Below are 12,443 nucleotides of genomic sequence, written 5' to 3'. Positions count from 1 at the left end.
TTTGTATTAAGCTGTATTATTATATTAAGAAGAAAAAGTTCATATCTATCTTATTCCTTATTGTAGACCAGTGTGCCCAGTCCATAATATGTTTCCTCAAATATTTACAGAAAAAATTAAAGAGTTATTTCCCCCAAAAGCAGAGAAGAAGATGTGAGGGTGAGATGGAGAGAAGTCTAGCAACCCACATCTGATGCTCTCCTGTGACCTTCCCCTGCTTCCTCCCTCCCTCTCAGGTCTGTGGTTTTGTTGAGACTTCTCTACAGTGAAACACCTCACCTTCTCCTTTACTTTACAGACCTTTTAAAGTTGCTTGAGTGAATATATTTGGCTTTATTTTGGAGTGATATCATGTTTGGTGACACTAATTTTAAGGAGAGAAGTTTTTGGTGGTTGAAACAAGGAGTTATTAAATTTTAACTATTAGAAGAAATGAGAAAGAACTCAATAGGCAAAACAAAGGAACAACACAAATTAGGTTGGCCCAACAGTGTGGCAGGAAGTAGAGGAGGTTCCTTCACATTCTTAAATTCCTGTTAACTCTGGGAGGTCTGGAAAGTCAGGGAACAGCATGTCACAAATTTTAAGGCACTGAAGTGAAGCCAAGAGCTAGGAATTCAAGATCAGAAGAAAGGCCATTGAAAACAATATTGGTGAACTTCAGCTCCATGGATAGGTGGTGAGGTGGTTAACTGAAACCAGGAGAAATCAGAAATCTATAGATGAAGTGTCTCTGAGCAAGAACCAAGCTGGGGATGACTTCACAGGTAGATGGTAATGAGAGTTCAGCCAACTTTGAGAATTCTTCTCTCATTCTTGCTGTGATTTTTTTTTATACAAAAAGGATGAGCCCATATTCCCTCAAAATTATAACATATAAATATGTTCAGGTGGACTAACACCAATTGGTAATTGTATTTTTCAGTAGTTATTATGTTGTATACTTAAAAAAAGGAAAAAAAAAATTATTACATGTGCAGATGTTTCTAGAAAGGTGAATGAAATGAATAGAATCACTGATACCTTTAAATGGTCATGTTAAAGCAGATGTTAAATATTTTCTTTATAATAAGCATTTGCACGTTTTCCTGGCCCTTCCACACCATATTATTCTGCAAAAAAAATGTTGAATTCTGCCACTCCAGTCCAGGCTTCTTCATGTAAACATTCAACAAGTGGTACTGGGAATGAAATCTGGGAAACATCTGTTTAGGGAACAATTTCTTCTGGGTGTGGCGCTACCCATAATCAACCCAACTTAGAACCATAGATATAGCAAGACGCTATCATCACTGTAGGCTGAAAAGCCTTTCACTTCAGTTCTGTCTTCTTGGGCTTCAGAGATGCCTAAAAGGCAGGACTTCCAACCATCTCAGGTGTAAGTTGTACCAGATATTCTGGTTCTTGTTATTTTGACAATTACCAGAATAAACATGAATATCCTATATTTTTCTCCTTTGGAGTGGTTGTTTACTTTGCAATCCCCACTTCCACCAGAAAGCTGTGTGCATCAATGATCACAGTGACCTTCAGTAGGCTATCCATCCTTTATGTCTCCTTCTTAAACAGGAAGAGTTATCCTGTAGTCTCCCACTCTACATGTTCATTTTTTTTGCAGCTTCTTATTTCCTTTCCTCTCCTTTTCATCTTTTCTACTTGCGGGTCTACCTACTGCTTTTCTGTTGCCCTTTACTTATACCAGTGTCACATAATGCTTTCTCTCTCTTCCTTTCTGGTTCCCATCCAACCTTATGAGAGCTGAGTTCCAGTCCTTCGGTCTTATTTTCAGCAAATAACAGAACATTTTTAACCCACTTATGAAAGCATTCTGGTTACCTTAGTATTGATAGGAGATAGTACTTGACATTCAGGATTATTCGATAAGCATGGGGAAGGATTATTCAATATTCAATAAGGTATACATCATTTGGAGGAAGTCTTCCAATTTCTCTTCTCTTCTATCCAGCAGGCAAAGCCTCAGGACTGTTTTTGCCTATGTGATGTGCCATCTCTATCCTTCTTGTCAAAGAAGGCTTGAGAAGGGACCCTGAGACACTACTGATGATGGTAAGACTCCTTCTTTTCTATAAATAAGCCTGGTCTAAATGAGTCCAGGTTGGATTAGGTAAGGAACGGGATGGAAAAGTAGATGTGTCCTTGAATTTGGCTAATCTCATAGCCTGGGGACAGGTATCTGTGATCAGCTGATTCACACGGCTTTGGGATTAGCCAGCTGTACTTTCTCTTTCAACAATAAAAAGTCTTGCAAAACTGCTGGCATGTGAGAAAGAGGGATCCAAAAAGTCTTGGCATCTTTTCCAGCAGCATAGCGAGTCTTTGGAAAGAGACTTGTCAGAGCATGGTCCATGCACTCTACCACCAGAGAGAGGTCCAAATTCACCCAGGTTGTAGTGCTTTTCAGCTTGTCTAGACCTATAAAAAGAGACAAAAAGCACACTTATTCTTCAAAAGAGGAAAGAGCAGAATGGGAGGCTAGGGGACAAGGTGGAGGTTGTATGTGAGGGAATTTATTTTGAATTTATTATTACAATTGAGACCCACTCTGATTGTTTTCTACTTAGTCCTCAGAAAAGGATGCTACAGTGCTTTCTTTAGATCAGGGCTCTCTAAATAGGGCAGACAGCAGAGTTGCTTGGAAAGCTTACAAATATTCAGATTTCTGAGTTCCTGAGTCAGTAGGTACTTGCATTTCAAACAAATCTCCAAGGGGTGCTAATGTTGCTAGTCCAGGGACTGAACTTTGAAGGCTACTGCTCTAAAGCAATGGGGAAAGATACCGTATATCATGACGCTCCTGACTCTAAGAAGCCATGGGTTTGATTATTAATTTGTTTTAAGGGAGTGCTGTGTTTATAGGAAATGTAGGTGTGCACGTGTGCTTGGGCACATGTGTTATGAGAGAGTGCACTCACATGCTTCCCCACTCTATAATTCTATGTAAAAAGAGCAATTCATTCCATAAATGTCCCTAATCAGGAAGCTTAAGTATGTGGTTCTCAGGCAGGTGAAGTACTTGTGTGATGGGCTAAGACATATTTAGAGAGATAGGTATTTGATGAGGGCTTGCTAATGGTTTGGAGCCTCAGGCTTTCATTGTGAAGAGCGAATATTCCCACGCAGAGAAATTAAATTGGATTCTTCTCTCATACCATATAAAAAAGCAACTCAAAATGGATTAAAGAGTTAGATGTACCACCAGAAGCTGTAAAATTACTAGAAGAAAATATGGGGAAAAAACTTCTCGTCTTTGGTCTGGGCAAAGATTTTTTTAGACATGACCCCCAAAACATGGATAACCATGCAAAAATATAGTTGGAATTACAGCAAATGAAAAATCTTCCTAACAGCAAAGGAAACAGTTAAAACAATGAAGAGACAATTTATGGAATGGTAAATTTACTTGCAAACCATACATCTGTTAAGGGAATAATATCCAAAATGTAAAAGGAACTAAAAAACCTCAATAGCAAGAAAATAAAAATCTGATTTACAAAATGGAAAGGGAGCCAGGCACAATGGCACATGCCTGTAATCTAAGGGATTTAGCAGGCCGAGGCAGAAAGATTGCAAGCTCAAAGTCATCCTCAGCAACTTAGCAAGATCCTGTCTCAAAATAAATAAATAAATAAATAAAAGGGCTGGGGATATAGCTCAGTAGTGGAGAACCCTTGGGTTCAATCCCTAGCACTGCAAAATAAAATAAAATAAAATTTAGAATGAATAAATAAATAAATAAATGGAATAGGACTTAAATAGACATTTCTCAAAAGAAGATATACAAATGGCCAACAGGCATATGAAAAAAGTATGATCATATCACTACTTATCAGAGAAATATAAATTCAAACCATAATGACATATCATACCTGTTAAAATGAATATTATGAAAAACAAGAGATAACAAACATTGATAAAGGTGTAGAGAAAGGGGAACTCTTGCATATCGTTGGTGGAAATGTAACTTAGTATAGTCATTATGGAAAACAATATAGAGATTTCTCAAAAAATTCTAAGTACTATATGATTCTCATATGCTTTTAAAATATACCTGAGTTGTCTTCTCAAGGGAAAATTTATGACTCTAGATTTTTCTTATAACTTTAGTGCCAACTAAATATAAATTGTTCAAAGAATCCAATAAGTCTTAAATTAATGATTATTTGAGATTCCTACCACCCTAGCCAGGAAAATGAAGAAAATTAGCTTTGAATGTATGGCCTATTTTGGGTCCGTGGATACGGCTGATGTCTAGGTCCAGACTTGGAAAAATTTAAAAATAACCAGCATAAAACTGGGCTAATGCTTTTTGATATATCTTGGTATAGAAGATTCAAATGTTTCCAACACAAAGAAATGATAGATATTGGAAATAATCAGTATACCAATTACCCTGATCTGATCATTTCACTTTGTATACATGTACTGAAATATCACACGGTGCTCCATAAATATGTATCAATTATAATGTGTCAATTAAATAAAGATAGCTTGAAATTTGGAATTTGGTGATGTACTCATAGGCATTTAAAAAGTATAAGTGTCCATTTCAAACATAGAAAGGCTTTTAAATGAGGGATTTTTTTCTGAAGTATTAAATCTGAAGGATTAAGTTTATTCTTACACCGAACCTGCATAGAAACTTGGATCAGTATGTGAGAAATAGAGCCTTTAATGACTTTGAATCAAAACAGTTAGATTCAAAACAATTTTGACTCAAACTGTGAGGTTTGTCAACTAAACATTATATATATATATACACACATACATACATGTATATATCTGTCTGTATTATTTATTTATTTTTTAATTTTAATTTTTTTAACTTTATAGTGCTGGGAATTGAACCCAGTGGTTTTCTATTTTATATATATATAAAATATATATATGAGATATATATTTACATATATAATATATATCTATATATTTATAATTCATTATATTTATATAGCTTTGATATATAATTTATATATTTTCATATATATGTGATATATATGATAGATAAATAAGATATATATGAAAATATATAAATTATATATCAAGACTATATATAAAATATATAACTTATATATAAAATATATAAATATATGTAAATTATATGGTAAGAAAAATATATAAATTATATATCAAGAAAAATATATAAACTATATATCAAGACATATATATATATGTATGTATGTATATATATATATATATTGTGTGTGTGTGTGTGTGTGTGTGTGTGTGTGTGTGCATGTGCTGTGGAGGGGTGGGGATCTGGGGGAGTCAGTCATGTTAAAAACTTCTCCAGGTAGATCTGACTTGGCTCTGGCAGGATCACAGTTTGGAGGGATAGAGTGATACATGGAGACAGGAATCTGTTGAACTTGAAGCAGGAGCTCAGGAATAGCAAGCAAATCTTAACAGTGAGTCTGAGGCGGAAGGGGAATACTGATACAGGAAATACGATCCAATTCCTTAGTTTCTTGTTCACACCGTATTGCAGTATCCAAAAATACATGGCAGAGTGGGGCTGGCTGGGTTCAAATCTAGCTTTACCACTTACTAGCTGTGTAATTTTAGATAAGTTACTTCTCTATGCCTCTATTTCTAAAAACTGGGGGGAAAAAAACCTGATAGTATCTACTTCATCAAGTTTGTTTGGGGATTATAAATGAAAGAGTCCACGTAAAGCACTTAGAATGGTTACAGAGTAGGTAGTAAATGTTTGCTGTGTTAGTCATTATTACATAATCTTTATTATTATTCTTCCTCCTTGACTCAGTCTTTTGACTTGGGTTACCTTTCCTTCCATTTCCTCCTTTATGTGTTCCTGCTCCATAAAACTTCCACCCAAATAATTCCTTCCTGTTTTTCAGGCCTGACTCAAACCTGATCTTTCCCAAGAAACGCTCTTTTCCTGGTCTGAACTCTGTGAGCAACTAGAGGCCACACCATTTTCCACCTCTTCTGGGCCTCAGGGTCACATCTAAGGAGGACCAATTTTCCTGTGTACTGTACAGCCTCACTTGATTACTTTTTATTGTCAACTAGATGTTAAGCTAGTTGAGGGTCAGAGTCTGAACCTTCCTTGAATAATGCTGAAAGGAGTTTAACAGAAGGGGAGGTGTGTGTAGAGACTAAGATCAAGGGTTGCAGGGCCAGCCTGCCTGGTCCTGGTATGATCAGGAGGCACTGCCTGGCTTTGTGGAAGACACTCTGCCTTTCCAAGCCCCTGCTTACTATTCTAGCAGCTTTTCTGAGGAGTAAATGATATAATTCATTAGGCATTTATAGAACCTGACATTTATCAATTGCTCAGTTAATGTTCATTGATCCTCAGAGAAGTAGAGAGGACAGGAATGAACAGAGATCCTGATCCGCGTATTTAAGATCCCTGTTGGTGTGTTACCGTGGGAACCTTGGTTCTCCACTTGTGTTTGAGCCTCCTTCAGGCTGCCTAAGACAATGAATCCCAGAGGACACTGGCTCACCCAGAAACTCACTTTTTTCAATATAACCTTCTCCATATTGTTCTTTGATATCTGGAGACAGATGTTTCCAAATGGCAAGCTTTTTTTCAGTTGCCTTTATTGGATCTGACAATTCTGTTTTGAAGAATCCTGGTTCAATACATGAGACGTGCACGCCAAAAACTTTCATATCCCGTCTGTGAAAAGAACAGGTGAAAATGTTTTTTTTAATTTTATTGTTATTTTAAAAAATTATTTGTTCTCTCTCTCTCTCTCTCTCTCTCTCTCTCTCTCTCTCTCTCTCTCTCTTTCTCTCTCTCTCTTTTGTAGTGCCAAGGACTGAACCCAAGGCCTCTCACATACTAGGCAAGCACTCTACCACTGAACTACATCTGTAGCCCTTATTTTATATTATTATTATTATTATATTTTTAAGTGTTTAATCCAAATTTATTTGGGGAATGTATTCTATATGAGTGACTATTTTCTCATGCATCTTTTCATAGAATATCAGAATTGGGTGCACTGGAAAGAAGTATTCCATTCTACCCTCTCATTTCAAATAAGGCAACTGAAGCTCATGGTGAAGGGGGAGCTGGTTAATGGCAAAAGAGAAAAGGGATCTGGGTGGGACCTCTCAGCCACACATCCGTCCAGTGCTCCTCTCCTGAAGCCATTCCCTCCTCATTAAATTGATGAGCTCTTGGTTAAGACTGTTCCCTTTCCACACTCAAAGTACCTTCTGGGAAAATGGACTGATGACCGGCCTGGATGGACAAGTTTACCTCCATCTTAGGAATGTGATAGATGGCAGTACAAAAGTAAAGGACACAAAGTGATGATCCCTGCTGTGCCCACCTGAGCCCTCTGCTGCTGAGCAAGGTCTTTCATCCCATCACCACAGAAAACCAGAAGTCTGCTCATTTACTGGACATCAAGGTTTTAGAGGAATCATAGCAACCCTCCCTCCCTCCTTCCCTCCCTTTCTTCTTCTCCTCCTCCTCCTCCTCCTCCTCCTCCTCCTCCTCCTTCTTCTTCTTCTTCTCTCTCTCTCTCTCTCTCTCTCTCTCTCTCTCTCTCTTCCTTCCTTCCTTCCTTCCTTTATTCTTTCTATTGTTTCAACAGATGGGATCTTGCTATGTTGTCCAGGCTGGCCCTGAACTCTTGGGTTTAAAAGTAGCTGGGACTACAGGTGCCTGCCATCACACCTGGTTCACCTCTTCCTTTAAAGTAAAACAATGTATTGCAAACCAGTGCATGAATAATCATTTCCTAAATTTGATATGTATATGTTTCCACCAGAAATATATAACAAGTTTTACAGAAATCCTCACCAAAGGTTTCTTAAAAGCTCTCTTTGTGAACTTAAAATGTGATTTAATTTATTGTAGATTCTATCTTCTAGCAATGTAACTATTGTAAAGTTTGAAATATATTTTGCTAAAAATGCAAATTAGTTTGACCTTGGATGATCTAGAAAGATATATTACTTACATTAAAGTGGAAAAGTTTATTTTCCATTTCATTGTATTTATTCACCTGTTGTCTGATCTCCATCAGATCATGGAAGTAAGCAGTTCCAAGATAGGATTTGGGAAGGCTTATCTCCCTACCCACTCATGAAAATAGCATACAATTTAGGGTTATGCCACCCAACTAAGCTTACTAGGTAAGTAAGATCAGTATGATATTACTAATGCTTGCAGGAAAAATAAGGCTCCAGAACGCCCCAATCCTCTTTCAGTTGTGCTGTTGCCCCTAAGCCCTACTATGTTATAGACATTCTGGAACTGTTGTGGCCCGCAGGCATAATATCAAATACCAATTCTAGGACTCTAAAGAAATAAACACCTGTGATTGATTGTTTTCAGGCAAAAATATAGCTGCATTGAAAATTCCAAGAACATTTCAGTTGAAACATCTTTTTAAAAGTAAGAAAATACCTAAATATACTAAAATTTTATGATCCTGCTACTTGCAAAGTGGAACCAAAGGTCAACCAAGGAGAGTAACAGGTTCTCTGTGATCTTGCTGCTCCCAGTGTGATCCCTGAGCCATGGCAGTACTTGAGAGCTCCTTAGAAAAGCACAATCTCAGGCCCCCATCCCAGACCCATTCAATCAAAATCTGCATCTTAATAAGATCCCCGAGTGATTCAAATTCACGTGAATGTTTTGGAGGAATTACTCCAACGTTATTGTATTTATTTCCTGGGAGAGTCACACTTGGCAATCAGATGTGATGGCAAAATGGAGTCGTTCTATCTTTAGTAATCTCCACAGATCTCTGAGCTCCATGGTATAGATCATGAACTCTAACATACTTCTTCAACAGATAATCGAATAAGCAAATGGATGAATTGATGGAAAGATAATATCTAATTTTAGATTTGATATTTTCTCTTATCTATTGGCACCATTTGGTTAAATATCTTCCAACTGGTTTTCCTGTGGCTTTCTCCATCCTGCCAGCACCATGTCCTGGGAAGTGGTCCTGCATCAGCTATGCATACTCTGGCTCCCAGCAGGCACAGTGGATTAGAAGTGTGAGTGGGAGATCAGAGGCAAGAGGAGGCAAGGTAAGGTTAGTGTTACCAACACTAGTAATACCATCCCTTAATGGAAGCTGACAACCTCTGAGTCTCCAGGTTCTGAAAACTTTCCTGGTCTCATTGTCCCTACAATCCTATGGATAGAAATGCCTCTGTTGTCATCAGCCTGCAGGTACTACACTATTGTCTGGGATTTTTCTACATGCTTTTCATGTGTTTGTGAATAGTTCCTTAAACAAACTCTGTTCCTTTGACTCTATCTTAATATGCCTCCATTCTCTGCCAGAACCTTGACTGAAAGAACTACTTACACTTTAGGGCTCTGAACTGATAATGAAAGGTTCTGGGTCCAGGTAGGATGGATTAAGCACACTCCTCCGTGTTTCTCCTACTGAATGCTGCTACAAAGCTTGGGTAGGGTGCATTGAGTAGCCATTTAAGAACTTATACTTTTCTACAGAAGGTTTAAGTAAGATGGTACTGTTGTGTCTGTAACATACACTAAAAGCAATGGAGAGAGCTACCCTGATTTATGCTTTGTCTAATTTCCTATTGATAAACTGACCTCCTGAGTATAAATTCACCACCTCAATCAATATCATGCATTAATGCAATAAGTAAAAAAAAAAATCAAATCTCGGTTCCACCACTTACTTAGTTGGATGACCTTGGGCAAGTTAGCTAATCTCTCTGAGTTTCAGTAGCATTGTCTATAAAGTGGAAATAATTTAAAGTACTAAGTAGAGTGTCTAGTCCATACTAAGCATTGAATGAATGTTACCAGGTATTATTTCCTAGTAAACCAATTAGTTTGTTTTTACCTTAAGCAGTCATTGAAGCCTTCCACTCCATATTTGGATGGAGTATAGCCCCCTCCACCAAATGCAAGCCGACCTCCAATGCTGGAGACGTTGACAATCCTCCCTCGAGCTTTTTTGAGCAAAGGAAGCATATTTAAAGTCACATCGATGAGTCCAAACAGGTTCACTTCAATAGGTTCTCTGTAGTCTGCCACTGTCAGCCAGTCGGTGGGAGCCAGCACACCAAGAACACCAGCATTGTTGATCAGACCCCAGAGACCTAGATCCCAGAGGGAAGAAAGGAGATGTGGTAGAAGGTGGCGTTCATATGGAGTCTTGGATGAAAATGCAGCCTCTGTTTTACACAATGGTGCCATTTCCTCCTTGTAAATATATTGCTACTGTGAAATATTTTGCAGTTTGTAGAAGTGATAGCAGAGAGAGTGGGAGAATAAATTCAAATAATTGAAGTTTGTTTTTACTGAAATTTAGTTTCAGTGTTATTCTATTTCCAATTCTGAATGTCAAATAATGATACTTTTTGAGTTAGACTTTCTGCATTTTCATCTCATATGTAGAGTAAATAGGTCTATTCCCCCCACCCACCCCACCTGCCTTGCTAGATGGCAAAGTCAGAGAATATTTATAAAATGTTCTATATGGATAGAGTGAAAATAAACACCTCATGTTTATTTTTGGTGAAAAAAATCTAATCACTCACTGGGCTTGTTTTATGATGGGAAACATTTAATATTGCTAAAGGTATTTGGAATTCAAGCATTAAAAATTGTCTGGAGCCTTATCAAATCATAATGTTTATACTTCAGAATCTCAGGTATATGATGAAGATATAGTTGAGAAAAATATATACATTTTTTTTCTTTATAGACCCCAATATCTTATTCCATGAGAATATTTCAAATGCTGGACAAAGCTGATTCAAACCTTCTAGTTTAGAAAGCAGCCATCTTCCCCCCAAAACAACTGCCAAATGTTTTCTCGGATATAAGGAGGTTGACTCATAGTGGGGTAGGGAGAGGGAGCATGGGAGGAATAGATGAATTCTAGTTAGGGAAGAGTGGTGGGAGGGAAAAGGAGGGGGCAGGGGATTAGCAAGGATGGTGGAATGTGATGGACATTATTATCCAAAGTACATGTATGAAGACCAGAATTGGGTGTCAACATACTTTATATACAAACAGAGATATGAAAAATTGTGATATATTTGTGTAATAAGAATTGTAATGCCAAAAAAGTACATGTATAAAGACATGAATTGGAGTGAACATACTTTATATACAAAGATAAGAAAAATTGTGGTATATTTGTGTAATAAAAATTGTAATGCAAAACCAAAACAAAACAAAGTGCATGAATAAAGGCACAAATTGGTGTGAACATACTTTATATACAAAGATGAAAAATTGTACTCTATATGTGTAATAAGAATTGTAATGCATTCTGCTGTTGTGTATTTAAAAAAATAAAATCAATAAAACTAAAAAAAAAAAAAGCAGCCATCTTAGCAGAATCTACTTACAGAATGAGTGTCCAAGGGCTCAGTACTCCACCAGGACTATGTAAGATTCTAACTCATGTTCTCAGGCCCTTTCCTACCTCACCCACTAAAATGTGTGAACTCTGGAGCATTCTGTAGTGAAAAGTGGGTGTCAGCTATTCAAAGGATGATTTTGGTCTGCTCTCATATTCTCCTGTAGATTTCACTCCAGTCCTTTTGCTATGTATATGGATGGAGTAAAAATTCATTGCAGAATACCAGGGAAAATCAGTACCTTCATCTCTGTTCTAAATTGACCCACTGGGACAAAAGACTGAGTGTAATTTGATTGGTGTCTCTATTGTCTGCAGACAGCTTGCAACTTGGAATTACCCAGATGCTTTCCTGAAGTTAGAGAAGTGCACAGCTGGTATTTAGGAGACATTTTATTGAAAATCCATTTAAAATCTGAACACATTTTATTTTTCTTTAGTTAATTCCCTATATCCCTCCCTTCCCCACCCCCATGTCTCTCACCTTTTTCCCCAACATGGTTCTTCACCCACTGGGCAGTCTTCTTGACATTCTCGGGGTCAGTTACATCCAGAAGCACTGTATGAAGTCTCTCTGAGGTTTCTGCCTTCAAAGCTGTCGACCCTGATTCAGTCAGACAGGCAGCAATTACACGAAATCCTTTTTTATCAAAAGTTCTGGCTGCCAAGTTTCCAAAGCCTGAGTCGCACCCAGTGATGAAAATATACTTATCGGTAATGTCTGCAATCTTCAGTTGTCCTTTATAATTCCATAGAAAAGCACAGAGGATTAGGAGGGCTAGCACCCCAAAAAGCATTTTTTTTCCTATGTGATGAGGTACTCCTTTCTTGTATCACAAAACAGAATGGTATCCTGAGGGTTCAAAATTAGAAAGAAAATTCAAATTAGAACTACCGAAGTATCATAACCTAGGCTTGATGAACTGGAGATATTTTAGTTCACTTGAATAGGTAAATATAAAGTTAAAAAATAATACTTCTTATTTGGTTGTTTGTTGGGAAGATGGCCATTTAAAGAATAAATTGCTTCTTGAAGGTAGTACAAAAACTATCCAAGTAGAATTCAGAGAA

The 12,443-nt window shown here is 37.4% G+C and overlaps 1 protein-coding gene across 1 annotated transcript; it reads right to left on the bottom strand.

Annotated features, from left to right (window-relative positions):
* Nucleotides 1-2,209: 2,209 nt before the first annotated feature.
* Nucleotides 2,210-12,169, bottom strand: DHRS9 (dehydrogenase/reductase 9; the record flags this gene model as incomplete). Its single annotated transcript, XM_081262178.1, has 4 exons — nt 2,210-2,433; nt 6,504-6,667; nt 9,843-10,101; nt 11,857-12,169. The coding sequence occupies 4 exons, from the start codon at nt 12,167-12,169 to the stop codon at nt 2,210-2,212; spliced, it is 960 nt and encodes a 319-aa protein (XP_081118304.1).
* Between the last annotated feature and the right edge of the window lie 274 nt (nt 12,170-12,443).

This window comes from Spermophilus citellus (genome assembly GCF_964194105.1).
Source record: "Spermophilus citellus genome assembly, chromosome: 11".
In the NCBI taxonomy this organism is placed as follows: Eukaryota; Metazoa; Chordata; class Mammalia; order Rodentia; family Sciuridae; genus Spermophilus; species Spermophilus citellus.
The sequence above is the reverse complement of the archived record's forward strand: the minus strand, read 5'-3'. Positions and strand labels throughout refer to the sequence as shown.